The sequence below is a fragment of the Rhipicephalus microplus genome, chromosome 3 (genome assembly GCF_043290135.1).
Source record: "Rhipicephalus microplus isolate Deutch F79 chromosome 3, USDA_Rmic, whole genome shotgun sequence".
NCBI lineage: Eukaryota > Metazoa > Arthropoda > Arachnida > Ixodida > Ixodidae > Rhipicephalus > Rhipicephalus microplus.
The window spans coordinates 174,082,070-174,108,315 of NC_134702.1; the positions used below are offsets into that span (position 1 = coordinate 174,082,070).

The window sequence follows — 26,246 nt, forward strand, 5'->3', positions numbered from 1 at the left end:
CTAAAACTTGAATGGTTTAAACTTGGCCAGATTGCGGCCGAAGCACGAGCTGTGGCTCTAATACAAAAGTACCTGGGCATGTTCTCAACAAAAGTTAGAACAGTACAAAAATTTTAAGTACATATTCTCGAAAATTCGGGCCCCACTCCCGTGTTTTGCTCCGCAAGGAAATATTTCTTTGCACTGCCGGAGAAAGTTGAGCAGCAATTAGGCTACACCACTAATCACCATCGCTAAGGAAAATGAGAGCATATGTTGATCTGAGGAGGACAAAACAACAGTACCCTTTGCTGAACACATATCGTTACCCACCTCTAGGATGAAAGAACTCGTACACAGCCCGAGCAGGAAGAAAAGTGCTTTCAACACTGAGCTCATTTTTGCCATGTCAACAAACACTCCTAGTTACACCAAAGAAGCAACCATCGTTTACAGTAAGCACCACTCTGAGATGCTTACTGCAAGCTCCAGTCATTGCCCCGATATTTCAGGCGATGACAGATGAGGTGCTTCACAGCATTTTGACACAAAAGATACATCGGCAATGTGACTTGACTATGACAGTCTCTCACAGCGGTGATTGCCAGCAAGCATCGGAATACATCTTGCACGAATTGAGGAAATCTAAAGCTTAATTTGGGTAAGTGCCTATTATTTCACAAATCTGTGACATATCTCAGTTGCAAGGTCATTGACGAAGACATTGACCCTGCAAACACGTAAAAGAGGGCCATCTTCCAAGCCCTTGAGCCCACAACAGTTATCGAGCTCTACCCAAATTTGGGAAGGTAGAACTTTTAGTTAAAAGTTTTTCCAAGAACACATGGACAGTACCAGAGACATTCTACCAGCTACTGAAGAAAAATCAAAAATGGTCATACAAAAGAGAACACAGCAAAACATACAAAGCAAAGGAACAGTTGCATGCATAAAAGGACTGACATTCTATAATGTCTAGAAATCGCCCACAATGTTTCTCTAAGTGTCATCTCATCGCTAAGGTACCCCGATTTTTCACGTTAGCCATGTCTTGGCCGGTGAATTGTGTTCGTCAGACTTCACGTCATATGCCAATTTTGATAAATACCCTGTACAAAAAGTGACCACTATAGCACCCGGACAAAGGCGAATAGAGAGAAACAATTGAAGCGCCTTTGACTCACCAAGAAATGTCTCACATTGAATGTTACTCTATGAACTTTCCTTCCAGTATATGCGTGCTGTCAAATTCCTGTCATGTGTAATACAGCTTCGCTAATGAAGTAGTTTCACACAATGAAATCGCCTGACAACAATTTTGGAGTACAGCTTTTAGCGGCCTATTCGTGCGTTGCGCAGCTGCTGGCATAACCGATACAGCAAACGAGTACAATATAGAATTTAAGCAGAGTGCAGCGAGCATCTGTGACAGTGTCTTGAATGCCTCGAGCCTGCTCTTTTTTCTTGTGGGAGTGCAACGCATGCCACTTGCACACAGGCACGAGAAAGTGAGTTAAACTGCGAGGCTTGGGGGACAAAGACCTGCATAGGTCTTAGGGACACTTGGTGTATATAACGCAACACTATCGCGCAGTCACTGATGACACCACCACTAAGACATATGGCAATGGTACCGATTGATGCCATATGTGGAAATTAAGTGCTGCATGAACGAAGGCCTGTATGAAGCAGCTGTTGTGGAATCGGCCACGCAGCGCCTTCTGCAGTCTCCCGGTTAGCGAGGAAGTCGCCTCCCCCGCCCCCCACTTTAGCTCAACATAATATTGAAAAACCTAAATAGCTGCAGTATCGTACTGGTCGAATACTTCTTATATTTGCCACTTTATGATCATCATCAGCCTCACTACGCCCACTGCATAGCAAAGACTTTTGGCATGTTCTTCCATTCAACACAGCCCTGTGCTTGCTGCTACCCCGTTGTACTCTCACACTTTTTAATCTCATCTGCCCCTCTAATTTTCTGTCAGTTTCTGAAATGCTTGCCTTCATTTAGAATCCATGCAAATACCATTAATATTTAGAGGTTATCCTGCCTATGCACTTTGTGCCCTGCCCATTTCTTCTTGATAATTTCAACAATAATGTCGTTAACACCCCTTTGTTTCCTGTCCCACTCTACTCTTTTTCTATCTATCTTTTTTTTTCACTCATCAGTGCATCCACAATTTAAGAGGAACCCGCTTTTGTAAGCTTGTAAGCTTCAAGCATTCTGCTCCGTAGGTAAGTACACGGATGATGCAGCTGTTTCATCTTTCCTGTTCAAGAATAGGATAAAATAGCATTCATGATTTTAGAATGCTCGTCGAACATGATCCAACCCATCCTTATTTTCCTAGTACTCCTTTACAACCTCTAGAGTCTCGCCATTCGGCTCGTTGCAAAGCGCTGTTCTCTGCCGTGATTGTTGCATAATACCTTTACGCTCCCTAGTATTCAGACCAACCCTCCAGCTTTTCTTGTCCAATAAAGTAATCATGAGTAGTTATTCCTCCCCCGAGTTACTCATTGATGAAATGTCATCACAGAATCGCAGGTTACGAATGTATACTCTCGATTACCTCATACCCATAACTTTTGCCAAACTAAGGCCCTGAAAACTTCGTGTAAGCACGCGGTGAATAGCGTTAGGGTGATGATGAGTTTCTACCTAGCACCTTTTTTTTATTATTGAGATGAACTCACTTTTTTTTTTTTTTAAGAACACAGGTCCCCCACAAAGCTTCAACATTCGAAATCTTACCTGATCTTTTGGCCTCTTCAACAAATGTGCTTTCGGTGCCTCCGATGCATTCTGTTCATTAACGAAGATCGATGGCGCCACGGCAGCCCTTAATTGAGCAGACTTTATCGGACTTCCCATCACACGCATTAACGATAAACACCGATGGTAGTTACTATCATGAAACTGCTTCCAGCAGAGAACAGTGGTTCTCGAAGACTTGAAGTTCCTTGTTTTCACCGTCGCGATCCTCTGAACAGCTCGTTCTTTTTCCCGTTGGAGGTTGTGATGCGGCACATCAGTTCGGTTGCATGTGCTTCTTAGGGTAGGTTCTTCATCCAGTAGCAGCTCTTCGAAGCGTGAACTAGCGTAGGGTGGACGAGAGTCTAGGCCAAACCTCATAAGCGCGAAAATGCACGCGACAGCGACAAGCGACGCGACGTAGATCGGCTTCGCGCGATCAGTTGCTAGCGCAGGCAAACCTCATTCACATCGAGAAAGAAAAAAACAAGACAGGACCCTCCGGAAAACCTGGCTTCAGGAAGTGCGTCACGACTACGTAACAAACTGGTGCTCTCACCAAACGTCAGAGGACGCAAGCGCAAAAAACAAACAGTTATAACTAATGTGAACAAAATTGTTTTTACAAAATAACAATTATACGCCCAAATTCGGTATGTTTTTTATACATAAAAATAGTTTATTCAACACACCTTACGCGATTATTTTTCTTCAGCCGTACTGTCATAAACACCATCCACCCAGCGACAAGCTATTCTAGTAACGTTGCGACAAGCCAATGCATGACTGACAGCGGAAAGCTTTCGTCGCTTTCGTCAACGTCGGCTGCGTCGGCGTTTTCGTGCGTGAGATAACAGGTGAGGCACGTTTTCAGGCAAGGTTCCATTTGGCGTTGCATAAGTGGTTGCCAGACTGGCAGAGTGATTGTTGCCAGACTGCCGCTAAATTTGGCAGAAATTTTTTTTGTAGTTGTGGTTTTTTTGCAAGAGTTTGGTGCTATCCGCGGTGCACTTCTTGACTGAAAATTTTTCTCCTTTAGTTGTTGCTTCTCCGTAAGAGTTTGGTGCTATCCGCGGTGCACTTCTTCGGTGCGGAGCCTAGCAGAAGTCGAGCGCGGTGCTGCCGTGCAATTAAGAGGCCGTTTCAATTCCGTTTTAATTAACGGAAGGAACCGAGCCTAGCAGAAGTCGAGCGCGGCGCTGCTGCGCAATTAAGAGGCCGTTTTAATAACGGAATGAACCTCCCATTACAGAAGTCAAGGCGCGTTCTCTTGCTGTGTGCGCAGCTGTGTGATCAAGATATCGCGTCTCAGTATTAGGGATTACGGGGAAAACTGATTAGAGTCGCAGGAGGGGATGCGCTGCCCCCCTTCCCCTTACTTTTCTTTTTTTCTCTCTCTCAGCTGATCGTGTCGCGTCGACCGCGCGCTACAACGGGGGACGCTACGCTTCCGCGGATAGCACCAAACTCTTGCGGCGAAGCCACAACTACAGGAGAAAAATTTTCAGCCAAAAAGTGCACCGCGGCTAGCACCAAACTCTTACGAAGAAGCCACAACTACAGAAAAAAAATTTTCTGCCAAATTTAGCGGCAGTCTGGCAACAACCACCCCAAAGTCTGGCAACAGACTTATGCAACGCCAAATGGAACCTTGCCCGTTTTCAAGCGAAGCTTGTTGAATGACATGTTGTTGGTCTTGTTGGGTCATTTTTTCAGAAAACGGTTACACTTGCGCGAATAAGACACCATGCAACAAACATAGAAAGATGCACACACACACACGTTGCGCTTCGAGTGTGCGAGTTTTTCTTACGTGGCGTCTCATTCACGCAGTTGTAACCTTTTTCTGAAGCTTGTAAGCACTGGGAGGTTCGCTAAAAAGAAAGTTTGTGGCTCTATGCGGCGGCTAGACGGGAACATTGTGCAACGTATGCAGTATAGCAAAGGCGGTACGGCGTCAAGCCGAGGCGACGCGTGCTGCGTCTGCCACGGACGCGAGCGTCTGTGCGCTGAGCATAGCTGGGCAGCTAGGTGGCTCGTTGCAAAACATTGAGAAGCATTTGCTGGGCCTCGCATGCTTCACGACGCGTTTCCCGACGGCTCGGAACACGAATAATTCTTGGTGTGCCGGAGGCAAATCTGGACTAGCCAAGTGGCCATCATTTTCGTTTCTTCGCTAGCCTTGTGCCACTAGTGCAAGCTGCCCACAAATTTTTTTCACGTTTTCAATATAATTTTACCGCACAAATTTCAACTACGATTTTTCTTCCCAATGTACTGCTCATACTGTGTACGCACGAAGTTGTTCTAAAGTTCCCAGGCCGCGATACCATTGCATTACAAGAGATATCGGCCTGGAAACTTCTGAAGACCTTTGTACGTGGTCTTGACGTCTGTCTATCTTTGTAAGTCAGAGTTTTATGGGTCAGAGATGTATCACTGGTTTTATATTGTGCATCGATTAGCTAATCATTCAAAGAGGTTTTCTGGTACACTTATGACGTGCACATGTCTTTTTCGTAATTCGACAGCGAAGCATCCACTTACTAACATTTTCAGACTGCACTGATGCCATGCCGTCCGGCGGTCCAAGCTACGGCAGCTACTGCTGTGTATCAAGGTGCTTCAACAATGGCAGAACCCACAAAAAGCCTGGGACGAGTTTCTTCCGCATACCACAGGACGGCAGGTGTGTCAAAGCTTTTGTCTGGTTTGCATGTCTTTAGGCTTACTGTTCGTACTTGCTCAGTGAGGGTAACAATAAAAAATCACTATTCAAGCACTTCCCCTTTCATCTGATAGTTCATTGCCAATGCAGGATGAAAGCATGGATGCAGTATGCTGGACGCGATGATCTCCTAAGTAAGCCGGCCAGGCTATTGTACGCAACGTACAGGGTTTGTAGCGACCATTTTACTGCTCAAAGTTACATGGACCCTGGGTACACAAGGCTTACAAGAATGCCTGTTCCCAGTGTGCAACCAGCTGCACCATGTAAGTGATTGACTGAAACTCAAATATGTGCAATAACAGCCACTTGTGTTGAATCAATGGTGACAGTTAACCGCGAAGATCTTCATAGCCGATGGAGTGAGCAGCTGCTCACTCCATCAATTACAATTGCAAATTACCATTCAGGCTATTTGTAAACTATGGGACGACCTCTCCAAAAATTACAATTTTGAATACCTGTTAACACGCAGGCTTCAACAGGATTCTCTGGAAAACATATTTGGCCACATTAGGCAAAAACAGGGTTGCAACACCAACTCCAATGTAGCACAATTTATTTGTGGCCTGAAGCACATCTGCATAAGAAAATTCTTCAAGCTGTCAGAATAGAGAAATGTCGAGGATGATGAATGTGACCTCCTGCAGGAGCAGCTCTCGCCATTCTCCCTCACCAGTGCGTCTCTTGTGGATAATGAGGAGTGTGCACAGCCACAGCCTGACGACTTTCCCGCTCTAGACGATCTCTCTGAACTTGCGACAAACGTTCACTCCCATATTATCGATGACTCCGCTGCATATTATGTAAGTGGTTTTCTCATCAAACACTTCCTTCGGAATGCATGTGACGGTTTCAGTTGCCCACAGTTACTGAAAGACGACACTGAGACGCTTAAGGGTACCCACCAGTATTTCACAATTCTCAAAGCAAAGCACGTCCCCAGCAAACTTTTTGGGAATCTCACTGTGCCATCAGAAGCAGCTTTTGCATACGTACAACAACTTGAATCTCACTTTCTTGCCATGATTGAGGCCACTGCACATCACCTGAAAGTGTGCGATGTTTTGTATCACCATCTGTCAAGTGTTGGCGATTTTCATTTCTGCTCTGCTGGGTGTAGCGTGAAGTTTCTGAAAATGTTTTGCCAGGTTCGTTTATGTAGGCATGTGCGTTTTGTGAACCAAAACTCAGATAGGGTTAGGTTCCAGTCTTCAATCTCAGGCATACAGCTTGACAAGTTCAAAGGTTAGCAATTAGCGGCGGGTTTACACTAAAGTATTCGAGTTGAGCCGAATTCTGCAATAGCTTTGTTATGTTATTACTTCGTTACAGCAGACTTCATTATAGTCTTATATGCTTATATTCAGTTCAACTGGACTAACCACTCCTTCGTTGCATACATTGTTTTGGTTACCCGCTATGAGGAATAGAGACACTGTGTATTCGCTCGAAGTGATTTGCATAACCTTAAAAAAAACGTTGCGTATCCTGTCTCTATTTTTGTAGCAAATGTGGGCGAACTGTACATTTTACTGTGGGTCACTTGGTCACTGTGTATGCTTTATCTCTCCAGCTCAAGTAATATATCGATAACAAAACCGCTTGTTGAAATGTCTTCGAGCGGGTAAGGAACACAGAATGAAGTGGGCACGGTTCACGTTATCACGCTTTTCGTATTTTAGCTTCTCGTCAGCCTCCTCATCTCGCCCATCAAAATTTTCAAAAGAATACCCAAACTTGTAGCGTTTGATGGGGCTGCGGACGCTGCCATTTTATTTTTGTATAGCTTGTGAGTGATAACGTACGATGTGAAAAAGCCTTTGTGAAAAATATTGAGACAAAGTGGTTTCCTTCTGCTATTTATTAGCCCTGTAATACCGCTCTCGTAGCACCAATTAAGGTCCACAATTCTGGATAAGTGATGACTACAATCTATTTTAGCTCGCAAGCGTCACAACAACACTCAGACGCAAATTACTTGGGATCTTAAGTTTTTGATAAAGGCGACGCATAAGAAGAGCCACAAGACCTGCCAGTGTTCTAGCATAAAGTTTGTCTTTCACATAGTGAGCAAGCTGCAAAGCTCTACCTTTCTGAGGACAAACAGGCGTCAAGTCTACTATATTTTCATTTTGGGCTAGCTGTTCTTAAGCACAGCCAGCACACTGCACCTTTGCCTTTCTGCTACATTGTGTCGTGTGGTTTCTGTGCGCTCTTTTTTCTATGCATTATTTCGCTTAACCCCAGGCGTGATTCGCGACTTCATTGCTGTGTATATGTCACTTCTTCATTCTTCATCACCATTGTGCGTTGTGTTTTTGCCATAGATCCTTGCTTACCCACTGGCCCGGTGTGTCCTGCTTCACCAGCTGTTCGGTTTCTGCCAACTCTAGCGATGTGTGCGTTGCCTGTGTTCTCTCTGTATTTGTTACAATACTTGTTACAATTTATTTGTAAGGCGACATGCATTTGTTGTCTACCTCTGTCATATTGTGCTTTTTATATTCTCAGACTCTACCTTGTCTTTGAATAAAACATTGCGGATACTCTGTCTCTTTGACTGATATATACATTGATCACTTGTTCAAAAAGAAAAACACAAGCGCGATGAATAAAACCGTAGTGCATTATCATTACCTGCATCTCTTTTTATTATAACTTAATCGAAATAAAAATTTCGTCACGACCAATTCGCACGAACCAGTGAACAAAACAAAACAGGGAATCGAAAAATCAAAACGACCTACAAAAACTATCCATTTAGGCGATGAAAAGTGGTCTTAAATCATGAACTTTCGTCAAAGCCAAACGTCGGTTACGCAAAGTAATTCAAAATTTGCGCCAGTGAAATCAAAACAGGAAGCGCACGCCACTTGTTCTCACAAACCACCAGGTGTGCTAGGGTCGATTGGGTCGCTGTGGTCTACGGGAGTGTCCACTCTTAACCTTTTTTTTATTTCTCTATGTCATTCACGCGACGGCTTTGGCGAGCGAATTCCACTGTTTCTGGCATGAGGCCGTCTACTCGCACCAAGAAAACCGCGTAGTGAGCGATATGCAATTTAAAAATAAGATATATTGTTGTGTAACGAAACGGAAAGTGTTTATTATTGCCTTGCAGTACTTTTTTGTATGCACATGCGTAATAAACATTGCGTTATTTCTTGTTGCGCATAAGTGACTCGGGCAGGGTCACGTGCACCTATGTAGTCTTTGTCTTTTTCGATATTTCGCTCTTGGCTGCTTGAGCCCCGCACTTCCGGGCGATGAGCGACGGTTTCCAAATCTAAAGAACCGAGCGATCGCGCGAAAACGAGCACGCGACACGTCGCGCGAACGCCCTATTTCGTCGCTGTCGCATGCATTTTCGCGCTTATGAGGTTTGGCCCTTAACGATAAACGCCGATGGTAGTTACTGTCACGAAACTGCTTCGAGCAGAGAACAGTGGTTCTCGAAGACTTGAAATTCCTCCTTTTCATCGTCGCGATACACTGAGCAGCTTGTTTTTTCTCCCTTTGGAGGCTGTCATGAGGCACATCATTTTGGTTGCAAGTGCTTCTTCAGCCGTACGATGTACAAATGGGCGGCATGGTGATAAGGGTACGTTCTCCATCCAGTAGCAGCTCTTCGAAGCATGAACTGTAAACGTAGGGTGGGCAGTTATATAACCCAGGCCAAGAAGGGCAACTGAAGCGGAAAAGCAGCACACAGTGACGATGCGAGCGTTCCGACGCGACTTCTTCACAGCGGTTCAGCGTCAACAAACTACCCCAATTCGAGTTTCTTGGAAGGTGCCATCTTGACGACAAAACGCGAAAATTGTTCGTTTGTAGCACGGAGAAAGGAAAAATAGGAGAGGGCATGCTCAGCCGGCGCGGGGCGTGAAAAGTGTGGCAAAAATGACATCATGGCGGCCATATTCACTAGGCACAGAATCGGCGTTGCTATGGTTACGTGTTGCGCAGTGGAGCTCTTCTAGCAGTGAGCGGCCGCGGCTGGCGGCGGAATGTGTGCCTCCCCAGGTCTCGTGCTGAGCCGTGGCGGACAATATCTGTGCTCTGTGCCGCGTTATTGGTTACGCAGTGTTCTACTGGCAGTTACATTACTCTTAGCAACGTTTACAAATCCCTTTGTCCGTCACGGGGTTCAACAGTGCGTAGAACAAGTGCATATTTATGTGTCGTGCGGCGGATGAAGCAGTTAGTGTTCAGCGAAATTGCGTTGGGCGCCATGACGAAGCTGAATGACGACGAACGCCTTGCAGGTCAGTGACGGTTGAGCAGTGCTCCTGCTTGTGACAACGGACGACGCTGTTGAGCACCGCAAGACGCCATGAGGACCATGTGCACATACGTAGTTTCGTGTTGTGTGTGTACAGTAACAACATGCATGTGCGTATTAAAACACCTTTTCTGTTCCGCTTGGTGCACTCTCCACCAGCATTGCATGTAATCTCGACGTAACAGCAACCGCGTTCAACTGTCACTAGCTCCGTGCTCAAAGTCACCACGGTCGCAGAATGCTGACGCCGGTGAGTTTCAATCGGAACACGGACACAGTGGCAGGACGCTGCGTCGGCCGCGTGGCGGAATGCAACCGTAGAAGGCGCACGACCGATCGTGTTGTCAGTACAGTTGCTGAATTAATGACGTGAAAGCACTTGCCGTTGTCAGTGCATCTAGCGCGCGTTCTCTCGTAGTTGCTTTGTTGTCGGCGAGCTGTTACTCCCTATTATTACTCGGACGAAGTGATTTCGCTGAAGGTGTCCTGCAGGCTCAGAGTGATGAGCCCCGTTCCATTAGTTTCAGATCATCACGACACACGCGCTGCGCAGCTCACGTGCTTTCCGAGTCGGAGAGAGAGTCGTGCCTTCTGCTTTACATTCGGACGTAAACAAACGAGAATTTACCTAGTCAATATGGCCGACCTCCGGCTTCACAACGAGTGACGTCAGGGCCTCTCCTGCATCAGTTTGCAGCGTGGATACACTGTAGCATGGAGGTACAGCGTACTAGAAAGGAGGCAGTGGAGTGAACGAGAAGGCTTAGCCGCATCTCGGCTGATTCTCCGGTGGGTGACAGTAGCGGCGGCGCTGTTATCCCATGGTAGGGTGTCCCATGGTAGGGTGGGAGCTAGTTGGGGCTGTCAAGGTGGATGGACGTGTTTTTTGAGCGCTCCGGATTGACTGCGCAGATAAGTGTTTTTGCATGTTTTGAGCTTGTCTTTATAATTATAAGGAAACGGTTGAAATCTTCGTAGCACTTATTTTATGGTACGGCTTTTTCGGGGGCCAGTCACCAGGTATTTGTTAGTTAGTGCGGGTGTGTGTGTTTGAAATTTTTTGTTGTTTTTTTTTCTTTTGTCACCCCTTGGGGGAGGTGCGCGTACATTGAACACGCAAATTTTTGTAGTAGAGCTTAGACGTTCTTTTTTTTTTTCATAGTGCAGGGCTCGAGTTTAGTAATTATCGAGTATAGGGACAATTGGTGTCAGAAAGGCATGGTTAAAGAGTCTGTAAAGTGTTCAGGATGTGGAGTGGGTTTGAAAGTGGACCCAAGCGTAGAAGCGGATGGAGAAGAGGCTGACGCGAAGTGTAGGGTACGAAGGGCTGACGCGAAGGTACAGGTAGTGATATGCACGATACCGGAGGTACCGGTGCGTGATAGCAACCTGCAAAAAGCGGTGGTCAACGCAAACCAAGAGATATGGCGGATGAGTCGAGAGAAAGGCTTTGAGGTGGTGGAAATAAACAGAGAGGTGCATAGGTGGGGGGAGGAGGTAAAACTTTATTAGACCAAGGGATTTGGGCACTTACGTCCCAGGGTCCCCGCACGACCCCACTGCGCTATGCGTTCATGAGTTCATGCAGTTCCATGACGTGGGCGGCCCGGTCAGTGGCGATTTTCTGCTTGGCCGGGTCCGTCGAGCGCAGCAAGGTCTCCCATTCCTCCCATGTGGTCAGTGGCTCCGGGCCCCGCGGGGGAGGGTCCGCCGGGCATTCCATGAGAATGTGGGTAAGGGTAGCGTGGGGGTGAGTGCATTGAGCACAGGACGGGGCGTACGCTCCCGGGTAAATGCGGGAAAGAAAATAGGGGGAGGGAAGGGTGCGGGTCTGAAGGCGACGCCATAATATTTGGTGAAAATTTTTGAGGGATTGGTGGGGTGGTGGGTATAGCTGGCGTTCGGCGCGATATGACTGGGTCATCTCGTTGAACGAATGCATGCGCTCCCTGGAAGAGCCCGACTCCGATTCCGCCGCCGCCCGGTTGATGAGACCTCGGGCGTGGTCATTGGCGGCTTCGTTGCCGGGATTTCCAGAGTGCGCAGGCACCCAGATCAGCTCCACATGGCGGGCCGGGTTTTTGGTGGGCGAGCTGAGAATTCTGAAAGCGCTCTCGTGGACTCGTCCTCGTGCGAAATTTAGGATCGCGGTTTTCGAGTCGGAAAGGACGTACCGGGCATCAGTGTGTGCGAGGGCAAGCGCGATCGCCGCTTCTTCCGAGGATTCCGGGGTGGATGCAGGAGGAAGGTGGAGAGTTGCAATGGGTTGGAGTGTGCGATCAACGACTGCAACTGCCGCGTCGTCGCCCGTGCAAGCTGCATCCACCCATACGGCGTCCTCTTCAGAACCGTAGTATTTGTGGAGAGCTTTTGCACGGGCCTTGCGGCGGGCCGAATGGTAGGTAACGTGGGTGTTTCTTGGGAGAGGGTTAACTATTATCTGTGTGTGTATAGGTCGGGGGATTGGTAGAAGTGTGGGGTCGGCTGCTGGTATGTGAATATTGAGGGTGTTAAGTATGTAGCGTCCGGTGAAAGTCTGAGCTAAACGAGTGTATTGCGCTCGTCTGTGGGCCTCAGTGAGTTCGTGTGTGGTGTTATGGAGCCCAAGCTGAAGAAGTTTAGTGGTCTGTGTGTTAGGGGGGGAGGTGTAAGGCCACCTTGTAGGCTTTGCGAAGCATGGCATCCAGGGTGGCTATTTCTTCTTGCCGAAGTCGGAGATACGGGATTGTATAAAGGAAGCGGCTCAGTATGAAGGCATGAATGAGACGACACAAATCGTGTTCCTTCATGTCATAGTGTTTTCCAGAAACTCTGCGGACGAGGTGCGAGAGCGCATCCGTCACCCGCTTGAGTTTCCGGATAGTGAAAGTGTTACGGCCGTTATTTTGGATGTGAAGGTCCAAGATTCGGATTGTGTCGACCTCTGGGATAGGGCGCCCGTCCAGAGTAACGGTGATGGGGGCAGTGGGAAGAATACGTGGTGAAGGGCGTATGAGAAGCAGCTCAGATTTTTCGGGGAACAGGAGAGACCAATGCTTTGTGCGTGTTGTTGTGTAATGTTTGCGGCGGTTTGTAAGGTTTCCTCTATGTCGCCATCACTACCGTGGGTGGTCCACAGTGTGATGTCGTCTGCATAGAGGGTGTGGTGAAGGTGAGGGATATTGTGAAGAGCGCGGGCTAAGGGAATGAGTGTGGCATTGAAGAGAAAAGGGGAAAGGACCGAACCTTGCGGAGTGCCTACACCACTGAGGGTATATGGAGGGGACGCATGGGGGCCCATATGAACCTCGGCCGTGCGTCCTGATAGGAAGGCTTGTATGTAGGCGTACATACGAACGCCCACATTGAGGGGGGAGAGAGCCGCCATGATCACTCGGTGTTCTACTCGATCAAAGGCCTTGGTTAAGTCCAGGGCCAAGACGGCTTTAGTATGAGCGGGGATGAGAGGATCAAGAATGCCGTGCATCGGTTGAAGCATGGCATCTTGGGCGGAGAGACACGGGCGGAAGCCCACCATGCTGTGCGGGTATAGGTTGTGGTCGTGCAAGTGTTGAGTCAGTCTGTTTAAAGCAACGTGCTCGAGAAGCTTCCCGAGACACGATGTGAGTGAAATGGGGCGGAGGTTTGATATGGTAAGGGGTTTGTTAGGTTTAGGGATGAATGCAATCTTGGCATGGCGCCAGGATTGCGGCAAGGTGCCTTCCTTCCAGCATTTATTAAAGTAATCTGTAATCTGTGCAATCGATTGATCATCCAGATTACGGAGCATGGAGTTAGTTATCCCGTCTTTCCCCGGTGCAGAGCTTGTTCGGATGTTCTGGAGGGCCATACGGACCTCTTGCTCTGATATGTCGTTGTCCAGGGCTTCATTCGGGGCTCCCGTGTAGGGCGGGAGAGGGGAGGAGGTGCCGGGTGCCGTGTGTGTTGTGCGTAGTTGGTCCAGAAGGGTGTCAGGGGGAAGCGTGGAGTTGTGAAGTAGGCGTGTAATGTGGTGTTGTGACGTTGTGCGTGAGTGTGTAGGGTCGATAAGGTGCCGTAGGAGGTGCCATGCGTACTTGGTAGAGAGGTTGCCAGCTATGCTGTTGCACACCTGACCCCAGTTGGAACGACACAACTCCTCGGCGTGCGCAGTTATTTGTGTCTGTAGCATAGCCAGTCGGCGTCTTAACGTTCGGTTATGTTTCTGTCGTTTCCATCTCTCAAGTATGCTGTGGTGCGCCTCCCAGAGGTGGGCTAAGCGAGTGTCCAATGTAGGGGTGTTGGGTTGTGTGGTAATCTTTTGTGTGTGTGTGCGGTTATATCATCTAGGAGAAATGAGACCCAATGATCAATGTCTTGTATCGGGGTATTGGGGAGTTCCCGACGAGCGGATCGGATAGCGTCCCAGTGAATCAGATTGTGGGTGAGGAGTCGAGGTCTGTGTGGTGTGTGAGGTATTTGTATGGCGATAATATAAAGGTCGCTTCCAAGTGTGTGTTGTGTACGAGACCATGAGATATTTTTGAGAGAACGGCTGAGTGTGAGGTCTGGACTAGTGTCCATTGTTACGCTATTGCCGATTCGGGTTGGTGTGAGAAAGTTGTTTTGTGTAGTGAGGCGCAAGTCTTGAATGGTAGTCCAAAGCCTGCGACCCCGTGCTGTGGTGTACCGGTAACCCCAGTCTGTATGCTGAGAGTTAAAATCGCCGCCTATGAGTAGGGGGTTTCGGCCCGCGATGCGGTGAATTCTCTGCAATAACGCATCGAGAGTGGCCATGGCGTGGGGTGTGGTAGATATTGGCTATAAAAATCGGAGGTGTGTTAAGTTTCGTGGGGATGAGTTCTATGAGGACGCACGGAGTGGAGGAGGTGATTGTGTGTTCTTGGTAGGTAAGGGTGCGATGAATAAGTGTGGACACTCGGGAGTGTCAGTGGGGTCTGAGTGTACTGCATGGTAACTTGGAAGTTTGGCTTGGTGTTGCGTGTCCTGTAACAAAAGAAGTTTGGGTATGGCAGGGAGGGCAGGTATTAAGAGCTGCAGCGGTGCGCGCTTGCCCCGAAAGCCGCGGCAGTTCCATTGGATTAGTGATAGGTGGGTAGAAGTATCACGACCCGCCATATTGGAGCGTGGGCGGAGCTAGGATTGGTTTTTGTTGCTGTAGTGGAAGTGAAATAGAAGGAGCAGGTGTGTGTGAGATGTAGGTAGAAGACCCCTAATGTGATGAGCTGGTAGTTTCGAGCCTCTGAAGGCGGGTCTCAAATTGCGTAAACCTAGTTTCTACAGTTTGGGTTAGGCGTGTGAATAGTGCATCCATCTGTTGCTCAAAACGAGTAGACAGCTGCTCGACTATCGTTGAAAATTTAGCTTTGATGCGCGCCTCCAACGCTACCAATTTGGCGTCAAATTCGGCTTCCAAGTTTCTTAGGTCAGCCTGATAATCATCGACTGAGTCTGAACTGCGTTTCTTTTTAAAGGGGGGGGGGGTGAGGAGTGTGTGGCGGGGCTGTTGGGTGACTGCGCAGTGGGTGGGGTGACTTGTTCTGGGGACGGCTGTTGCGAAGGAGGTGAGGGTGGAGTAGGGCTTTGTGTTAAAAGGGTCGTGAGACGGCTTACCTCCACACGCAGGGCCCGGAGCTCCTGGTCACGGGGGTCCGGGGCAGGCGGAGTGTTGGTTGCCGGTGGTCTGGTCCCATTGGGCGTCTTCAGCTTGTCCGCCCATGTAGGTTGGTCGGAACTCTTCGACTGCCCTTTTCGTTGGCCGGCATGTGGCTCAGAGCGTTTGGTGCTTGCACCGCGTAGTGAGTAGTCTACTCCTTCCTGTGATCGTGGTTCACGTGGTGACTTGGGCCTGGTTACTTTAGGTAGGTGCCAGTGCTTACACTCCCAGGTCCCCGACAGATGTGGGCCTTCGCAGATGATGCAGACTGGAGTACACGTTGGATTTGCCTCCTTCGGGTGTAATTGGCCACATCTGGTCACCTGTGCGTCCTAGGTTGTATGCATACATCCGTGCGGTGGCCTATGGTCCGGCAGTTACTGCACGTCTCGACCCTTGGTGTATAGGGCGTGCACAGATGCAGTCCTCCACCATAAACAATCTTTCGTGGGACGGTGGCTTGTCCAAAGGTAATGAGAATCGATCACGTGAGTCCCATTCGTCGAGCGTCTAGTATAGTTTCGTGTGGGTTGCGGGAGATCAAGTCCGCGAGTAGTTCTTGTGGTGATTCCTTCCAGTAGGCGTTTGTAATAACACCCCTGTCTGAGCCATCGGGGGGTGCGAGGAGGAGGAGGTAAAACTTTATTAGACCAAGGGATTTGGGCACTTACGTCCCAGGGTCCCCGCACGACCGCACTGCGCTATGCGTTCATGAGTTCATGCAGTTCCATGACGTGGGCGGCCCGGTCAGTGGCGATTTTCTGCTTGGCCGGGTCCGTCGAGCGCAGCAAGTGTATGCCGTCATGGCATACTCATGCTTGTCGTAGGTGATGTGCTGTAGCTGCACAAGCTTGAGCGCGTCCTTTTCATTCACCGCAGACACTGTGCAAGTGTTATTGACAGGGTGAATCCGGAGGGTCAGCGTAGATGGGTCGGTCAGCGCAGCGGCCTGCATGAGAGCGGTGAGGAGGTAGCGTGGCTGGAGCGTCGTAAGGTCAAGGCCTCCCTGGGAGCGGAACACCACTTTAAATCCGTCGAGTGGAAGGGGTGGTAGTTGCTTGATCTTTTGGGCGGTTATATGGAGAACGCGCAGCTGCGTCGAAGAGCTCTGTAGCCCGGGAGTTGTGGCAGTCTGCGGAGTCTCGCGTGACTGGCTAGGCGTCTCTCGCACAGAAGGATCGGCGTTCGTACCGTGGGTCGCGTTTCGTGTTTCCCGGAGGTTTGCCTGGGCTCTGAGGACTTGGGTCCAGTTCCGAGGGTCATACTGGCTTGAGTCCATGTCCGTGCCTTGTACTCGAACCTCCATGCTGGCCTAAGGTTAGGAGGCTGCGGCGCGACGCGTCGCAAGGCCTAGCACGGCGGTGGCGCGACGGGGCCTGGTTTTTGGGCCTGGTGGCCCTCCTGGGGCTCGACAAAACCTCAAGAGGGGTTAGTGGAGAGCGCTCACCTGTATGAAGGCGTTCGTGTTGTCGAGAGCACTCAAGATACCAGCGATTGGCAATTTTCGCTGTCACGGTACGGAGCCGAAGCGAAGTGCTGCTGCACTCCAAGACCCCTAGCGGCCAATCCCCATAGGTGGGGGGGCTTTCAACGAGACAGAATTCACTTCGATGGGCGGCTAGGTCATGAGGTGGGTTGGCGACTTGCAGGGCGCGCAGTAGCTTTTTGGGGGGCAAGCGAGCCCTTCGGTGTGCAGGATAGCTAGTAACGAGGAAAACAACCAGGGAGACTCTTCGACAGGTGGTATGGACAGATACGATTCCAAAGTGGCACCAATATCTAAGATAGGTAGAGTCCGGGGCATAAATAGACGTAGCCACGAGCGCCGAGCCAATTCAGACATAGGGTATATTAACATGCAGGGTGGTAGAAACAGGCTGAAGTGGGAAGAGATAGAAGAACAGCTAAGGGAAGAGAGGCCGATGGTATACGGTTTTGTAGAAACACATCTCAGGGACATGGAACAACCTCCGAACAATCCGGACTACGCGTGGGAATATTGTAATAGAACAGAAGGCAGCAGAAAGGGGGGTGGTATTGGGGCATTAATTCATAAAAGTACAGACTGGCAAAGGGTCAAGCAGGAGTGCAAGGAACATTTATGGCTAAAAGGGAAAGTGGCAGGTCAAATTACACTCCTTGGTTTCGTGTACTTGTGGACGGGAGCAAAGGCCAGAGAGGAAAACCAGGCAATGGTAGAGTGTATATCAAAGGACATTCAGGAGTTAGGAAGAGAGTGCGAGATAATTATACTAGGAGACATGAATGCGCACATAGAAGATATAGATGGGTATACCAACCCGACAGGTAAAATGATCATGGATATGTGTGAAAGGCTTGATTTGATCATTTGCAACAGTACCGAGAAGTGTGAAGGGCAAATAACATGGGAGGTAGGAAGGCTTCAGTCGACGATAGATTATGCACTGATGTCACATAGGATGTATGATAAGCTCAGGGGAATGCACATAGATTAAGGTGGCTCCAGAAGTCTGGGTAGCGATCACAAACGTATCAAGCTAAGTTTTGGAAGAGCAGTGAAAGTGGGAAGGAGACAAGATGAGCAACTACAGGAAAAATTTTTATCCAGAAAGGCAAATTGAAATAGCCACTAAACAAATTGAGAAAGTAATCACGGAGTGTGAAGGGCAAATAACATGGGAGGTAGGAAGGCTTCAGTCGATGATAGATTATGCACTGATGTCACATAGGATGTATGATAAGCTCAGGGGAATGCACATAGATTAAGGTGGCTCCAGAAGTCTGGGTAGCGATCACAAACGTATCAAGCTAAGTTTTGGAAGAGCAGTGAAAGTGGGAAGGAGACAAGATGAGCAACTACAGGAAAATTTTTATCCATAAAGGCAAATTGAAATAGCCACTAAACAAATTGAGAAAGTAATCACGGAGGATAATAAGACAGTGTGGACATACACGAATCTAATTAGACTCTTTGAGCTAGAGCTTGCTAAGACGCGTGACAAGTCACCCGGAAAAGAAGACACAAACCCAAAAGTTGGTGGGATGAGGAAGTTAAGAGAGCCATAGCAAAACGTCAGAAAGCCTCTAGGGAACACAGACATGCTAAGCAGCGAGGTGAACCGACAGATGATGTTGAAAGAAAATGGGCAACCTTTCTAAGCTGTAGAAGGGATGCATCCCTTCTGATCAATGAAAAGATTAGAAGGAAGGGAGCTCAGTGGCTGGCAGAAGTACATAAAAAAGATAGAAAGGCAGCTGCGAAATTTCGTAACCATCTAAACTCCCTAAGGAATGAGACGAGCCTAGAGCAGAGTTTTATAACTACAGCCCAAGGTGCTAGGCTAGAAGGGGACGAAGCTATTGAATATATAAGAACAAGGGTGACAGAAAAATTTCAACAAAGAAGTACTTTATACACCACAATAGACAAGGACGAATCAAGTGGTGCAATGGCTCCATTTTCACAACAAGAGTGGGAAAGGGCTGAGAAAAGGGTTCCTAGTAGTACATCAACCGGCCAAGATGGCATTCCAATTAGGCTGATAAAGACATTAGGTCCGAAGTCTAAGCAGGCTTTGAGAGAGGCAGTGAGCACAATAATAATCGATGGTGAAGTTCCCGATGGATGGAAACTTAGCAGGATGAGCATGATCTATAAAGGAAAGGTGGACAAAGCTGACATAAACAACTACCGTCCTATAACAGTGACATCAGTGGTCTACAGGCTGGCGATGCAGATTATAAAGGAAAGACTGCAGGCGTGGATAGAGGATGAGGGGGTGCTGGGGGAACTGCAGAATGGGTTTCAGAAACACAGGAGGTTGGAAGACAATCTGTTCTCACTGACGCAGTGCATCGAAATAGCAGAAAAGGAACACAGGCCCCTGTGGCTAGCATTTTTGGATATCAAGGGAGCGTACGATAGCGTGGTTGAAGTGGAATTGTGGGGAATACTGGACACACTAGGCGTGGAACATGTAGTCACTAATCTTTTAAAGGGTATCTATAAAGGTAACAAGGTAGTTATAAAGTGGGAAAAACAGGTATCCAAGCCTGCAGAGATAAAACGGGGGCTTAGGCAGGGGTGCCCCCTGTCACCCTTATTATTCCTGATGTACCTACAAGGATTAGAGGCAAAATTAGAGGGAAGTGCACTGGGCTTCAACCTCTCCTTAGTCAAACAAGGAAAACTTATTGATCAGGCACTACCAGCATTACTGTACGCAGATGATATAGTGCTAATGGCCAACAACAAAGAAGATTTGCAGAGATTGATGGACATCTGCGGTAATGAGGGAGATAGGTTAGATTTTAGATTCAGTAAGGAAAAATCAGCAGTCATGATTTTCAATGACAACGAAGGTAGTGAGCTTAGAATACAGGAGGTCACGCTAGAGATAACAGATAAATACAAATATCTGGGCGTATGGATAAGCAATGGGACCGAGTATCTGAGGGAACACGAAATATACGTGACGACTAAAGGTAACAGGAATGCAGCAGTCATGAAAAATAGGGCACTGTGGAATTACAATAGGTATGATGTTGTGAGAAGAATATGGAAAGGGGTCATGGTTCCTGGGCTGACGTTCGGCAATGCGGTCTTGTGCATGAGATCAGAAGTTCAAGCAATATTAGAAATTAAGCAACGTGGAATAGGTAGGCTTGCTTTAGGAGCTCACGGGAATACACCAAATCAGGGAGTACAAGGTGATATGGGATGGACATCATTTGAAAGCAGGGAAGCTAGCAGCAAGATAAAATTTGAGAAGCGATTGAGAGAAATGGGGGAAGAGCGTTAAGCTAGGAAGGTTTTCAGCTACTTGTACATGAAGAATGTCGATACAAAATGGAGGAAGCGAACCAGGAAGTTGACTGGTAAATACTTAGAAAACAGCAGGTGGCCAAACCAAAATGAACTATCGGTTAAGAAGAAAGTGAAGGAAACGGAGACTGACATGTGGAGAATGGGCATGATTAAGAAGTCCGCATTAGAGAGCTATCAAACTTTTAAGCAGGAAATTGCCAAGGAAAGGATCTATGATAATACTCGGGGTAGTTCTCTACTGTTTGAGGCCAGGACGGGAGTACAGCGAACTAAGACATATCGGGCCAAATACGAAGAGGTAGACACAGTATGCAGTGCGTGTGGAGAGGAAGAAGAAACTGCTGAACACTTGATAATGTTCTGTAAAGGGCTTCACTCTATAGTTCAGGATGATGGCGCAGAGTTTTTCAAAGCACTGGGGTTTAGGGACCGTGAGGGCAAAATAAACTTTAAGCGGGTAGACTTAACCAGAAGGAGGTTATCTGATTGGTGGCTAAAGTTAAGGCAGGAAGGAAAATTAAACTCTTCACTGCAAAGTACGAATCCTCAAACTCACTTTTTAAGGAAAAAAAAATATAGTTTTTGGTTCATTAGGTATTACGGCTTGGTGGCGCTAGCCACCGCCCGATCTAAAGGGTACAGCCATATCCATCCATCCTGCCATGGTGGCTAGAATGAGGAGGTGTGAAAAGCGGCCACTGAAACCGATCCCCAAAGCGCGCCTATGCCGCTAGGAGCGCTGCACTGAAGGGGCTAGGGGCCCCTTCCCCCCTAGTTTTCAGCAAGTGCCCCCCCCCCCCCCGAAAAAAATTTCTGGCTACGTGCCTGCTCACACGCTATATGGCGGTCGCCTATTTTCGGTGAAAACCTTTTTTATTGAGCCAATGTACGACAATACATGGAGCTTAAGCCACGTAATGTCTTCCGTGGCTTAAGTATCTCTATATTTTGTCGCCTCTGAAAACAATTGTCAAGAAGGCATACGAGCGAGACCCGACACCAACTTTTGTGGATTTCGTAATATTGCGGTTACTCACGGCAGAACTGCAGGGGTGTTACGAAACGTTGCGATTACTGGAAGGCTTCATATTACTTAGAGCCTGTTAAGTTCCTTCATCCACGAGCAGAAAAGTCGGTACAAGAGCCTCGTTTTGCTGCTCGCACACGAACGCATATTCTCGTGCGAGTCGCAGCTTAAATTCTCACTTGGCATTCAATTATCGGTTCCCGAACGTAGAAGTTTTAGCAGCCTACAATTGCTCATTAACTTAGACAAGTGACGCTATAAGAGCGCTAAAGCTTACGTATGCCGCGAAGCCTGTGACTCGAGAATTGTCCCCAGCAGCAGAAATAGAGGAGAGACTTTTTTAACAAAAACATGACTTTATGTTCATGCATGCCAAGGTATTCATGCTCTGCCACTAGAGTACACATGGCTTAACTCTCTGGCCTTTCTTTTCGTCTTCTTTTTGGTTCATGCCTTTCAAAAAAAAAAGTGTACACGAGTGAGGCAATAAAATCGCACCAAACTTTTGGTCAAGAGGAACCATGCTTTGGGCAGCCAATTTGTTGTGTCTTGCCAATCCCCTTCAGCATCTCTATGGCCGACTTGGCGTGAAGACGTGCTGAGCTCAAGAAAAGAGCGATTTTGTCCTCAAGGTTCAGGATGAAGGTATAAAGGGAATTCGACAGATACAAAAGTCCGCCGAGATCCCACAGCTTGCTTGCCTGGGCTGGGAGATTTCCTGGCACATTTTTTCTCGAGACAAGACAGGCGTTCTTGCACTCATCACAATTATTGCTAAGTATACGCTTTCTCGCAACGTAGTCTGCGACATAATATACAAGGCGGGAGTCACTTTGCTCAGCAGTCTACGATGCATGATCTATCGACACTTCTACAGCATCAGATGGAAGTCTTTCGTTGTCTTCTTCGCCATCTTCCGTTTCATGCATCATTTCTTCTACGGACAAGGGAGACTCCACCACTCCTTTAGCCACGTTGCCGCCCTTGGGACTCTTCACCAGGCTACAGAAGCTTAGGCATCTATAAATAAACAATGCATAACTTACCCACAACAGCAGTCAAATGGGCATGGCAGCAGCGAAACCGGCACCATGCTCAGCAACCCCTTTTGCTTCGTGCTGCAGGTCCTTTTTACGGCGCGGCTGATGTTATCCGCTATCCATCCTGGGGTGGCATGTGTGAACGGCATCGGCGTGCCTGACGGGACCTTGTCTACCGATAGCGAGGAATTTACACTCTGCATCATCGCTGACTCATCGCTGCACTGCAGAGCTGCGCTTGCGCCGACATGGATGACCACGTCGGTGATATGCCATCACGTGACGAACCAAAGCACTATAAAGTAGGGACGAACACCGGGCATCGCCAGTGGGCATGGCAGCAGCCAGACCGGCACCACGCTCAGCAACCCCTTTTTGCTTCGTGCTGCAGGTTAGTTATTATCAGTATACGAAATGTTACCGAAGTCATGACCGTTTTTTGACTCTGCTGCCATGCCCACTTTGTGTTAAGTGCATTTTTCGCTGCGTTCTTAGTCTCCGTAATGACTTATTGTCTTGCGGCGACATAGAGGCTAATCCAGGGCCTTCGAAAACAGATAGAGATATACTGTTAGAACAGGTAGAGGGACAGAGTAAAATGACTGCAACAGTTGAAGCCGTACTCGCGGCGCAAAACAAAATCGAAGATAAGCTCTCAACCTTAACGGAACGTCTGGATAGATTTGAAAAACAGTTGACTGACCTAAATGCTGTTACTAATCAAGTGAAGGTTCTGGAAACCTCAGTGTCTAAGTTTGATGAACAGATTTCACAGCTGATGCTTAAGGTTGATGATTTGGAAAATAGGGGATGTCGGAACAACCTCATCATTTATGGTTTAAAGGAGCCTAACAAAGAGACGTACGAGGAACTGGAGGCGACAGTCAAAAATAACATTTTCCGTGAAATATTGGGTATAACCGTGAATGGTATTGAGAGGTGTCACAGGCTTGGACGAAAAACGTCTGAGAAACCTCGACCTGTTATCGAAAAGTTTGTCGACTACCGTGAGAAAATGGAGGTACTAAAAGCTTCTCCTGAACTTAAGAACACCAATTTTCCACTCTCTGATGATTTTTCGGAAAGAATTCGGGAAATCCGGAAGCAGTTATGGAGGAGTGCAGCTCAAGAAAACGAACAAGGCGCTAAGGTCAAATTACTCTTTGACAAGTTAAGCGTAGACGGTGTGCTTTTTGGTTGGAACGAGGAAAAGGCGACACGGTTTAGGCTGAATAAGAAAACAACATGACAACATAGTACTAAAAATCAGCCATTAAAAATATTAAACATCAACTGCAGAAGTGTAATCAATAAAGCTACCGAACTCGAAAGTATATTACTAGTACACGATGCCGACATCGCAGTTCTCACTGAGACTTGGCCACATGAATCAATATACGACAGCGAATTTGTTCCTGCCGGATATACTATAATTCGAAAAGACCGAAGCAGCAAAGGAGGAGGTGTTTGCATTCTTTTTAAAAAACGTTTGCGTATAGTGAGAATGTCTGACTTGACTGACGTTGAGTGCATATTCTGCAAAGCGTACCACGGTAAGGTTAAATATGTAATAGCAGTCATGTATAGACCCCCTAACTCGTCTATTGACATGTTGGAATCGTTAAAAGAGTATCTACATTCGAATATAAAGCCTGGTGACAAAGTTATTCTGGCTGGACATTTCAACTTGCCGAATATAGACTGGCCGAATTTCTCGCTCAATAATCACAATGATCACTTGGGAGAAGCAATGCTAAGCATTGCTTTCACTTTTGACCTATTTCAAATTGTAACAGACTTCACTAGAATCCAAGAAAATTGCAAATCAGTACTAGATCTCTTTCTAGTAAGTGAATCCATTAGTGCCAATAGTTACTGCGAAGTAGTTCCGGGAATTTCAGACCACAAGGCAGTGTTGTTTACCCTAGCCAATACTTATATAAACAATAATCGTACAATTTTGTCATTTCCGAATTTCTCTCTTGCTGATGATGTGTCAATAAGTGACCTGCTTTCCTTTAATTTTGATGATTTCTGCAATAGCACTTGTGATGTACACCACCTTTGGGACAGATTTAAACAGATTGTGAATGAATGTATCGATTGTTTTGTACCCAAGATCACAAAAAATGTAAGGGTAAGAACCCATGGATTTCGAGGGAGACATTGCAATCTAAAAGGCGACTGAAGCGCTTAAAGAAAAGGTTAACAAACAACAGAACATCATTTATAATGCAAGAAATATCGAAACTTTCTTTACAAATTAAAGACCAAGTAGCTGCTGATAAAATGCGCTATTACGGTGAATCATTACTAAGCTTTATCACCACGTCTCCCGAGAAATTATGGCGTTCGATTTCTCCACACTCCGCTGAATGTGATACATTTGAAGTTGATGGCTGCCTAACTCACGATAGCGCAAAAATTTACCATGCCTTTAACAACCATTTTAAATCGGTGTTCACCCAAGATAATGGTATGTCCCCTGTGTTTCATGCATCCCTACCACTGATGTCTGATGTCATTGTTTCTGAAAGTGGTATATTTAATCTTCTGCTAAGGCTTGATGCCAAAAAATCACCACGGCCTGATAATATTCCTAATAGCTTCTTGAAAAGGTACGCTGAGTGGGTGTCAAAATACCTTCATGTCATTTTTTGCAAGTCTTTACAAAAGTGGAGAAATACCAAGAGACTGGGGAACCGCTAGAATTAAACCAGTTCACGAGACCGGAAATAAGAACTCCGTTAAAAATTATCGTCCCATTTCATTAACATGTACGGTATGCAAGATTCTGGAACATATAATTTACAATCACGTCTGCGAATTTCTAGACAACTATAACGTTCTTACCAAATTCCAGCATGGTTTTAGGAAAGGTTATTCGACAAACACTCAGTTAGTTGAAACAATACATGACTTTGCCAAATCAATAAATAGTAGAACACAGACTGACGTTATTTTTATGGACTTTTCGAAAGCCTTTGATCAAGTATCCCACACTAAACTGATATATAGGATAGGTAGAATAATCAATAATTCCCAAGTAGTTAACTGGATTTCTGCATATCTAAAAAAAAAAACGCGAACAATTTGTTGTTTTTGCTGATTCCTGCTCACATAGACAGCTTGTTGACTCTGGCGTTCCTCAGGGCTCAGTGGTAGGACCACTTCTTTTTCTCCTGTTTATTAATGATATTGTTGATGGCATCCCAGTTAAAATCAAACTCTACGCTGATGACTGTGTACTTCATAACGGAATATGCTGTCCCGCAGACCAACACGTGTTAATTGATGCTCTACAAAAAGTGTCCTCCTGGTGTGATGAATGGCAAATGGCTATTAACTTCGAAAAAACAGTATTTATGCAAATAACTAATAAAAAGAACCCTTTAGAATACGAGTACTCTACTACCCATACCAAACTTTTCCAAGTCCCACATTACAAGTATCTTGGCATTTGGATCACAGATGACCGGAATTGGACGAAACACATTAATACAGTAACTAACACTGCGATGCGTAAGCTGTTTTCCTCAGAAGGGCATTGAAACTCTCAACCCCCTCCGTCCGCCTTCTGGCTTATAAAACAATAGTTATACCGACTTTGTATTATGCTTCCATTATATGGCACCCTTTTACCAGAACTAATATCAACAAGCTAGAAAGAGTACAAAAAAGGCCATTAGTTTTATTTATAACAGCCTCGGGCGCACTTCAATCACGGAACTTTCAGCTCGAGCTAATCTACCAACACTAACAGAAAGAAACCGCGTATCTAGACTAAAATTTCTATATCAACTAATAAAGGGACATTACAAGATAGACATTTCTGAAATTCTTTCATTTTCGTCTGGATATGCAACTCGACAAAGGCATGAGCGCACAATAACACCATATGCAACCCGTAACAACTGCTTTAAATATTCATTCTTTCCACGAACTATAAACGACTGGAACAAACTAACCAACGCCGAAGTT

General features: G+C 46.8%; 1 protein-coding gene across 5 annotated transcripts in view; it reads right to left on the bottom strand.

Moving 5' to 3' along the window:
• The window catches only part of LOC142802718 (uncharacterized), a 65,242-nt gene extending 62,000 nt beyond the window's left edge, over positions 1-3,242 (bottom strand). For all 5 annotated transcript variants that reach the window (XM_075887732.1, XM_075887731.1, XM_075887730.1 and 2 more), the window contains exon 1: positions 2,741-3,242. Coding sequence is in view for 4 of the 5 variants with exons in the window: in XM_075887731.1 (XP_075743846.1) it covers positions 2,741-3,121 (381 nt within the window). In the remaining variant the exon portion in view is untranslated. The remainder of the gene's footprint in view (positions 1-2,740) is intronic.
• Positions 3,243-26,246: the final 23,004 nt, after the last annotated feature.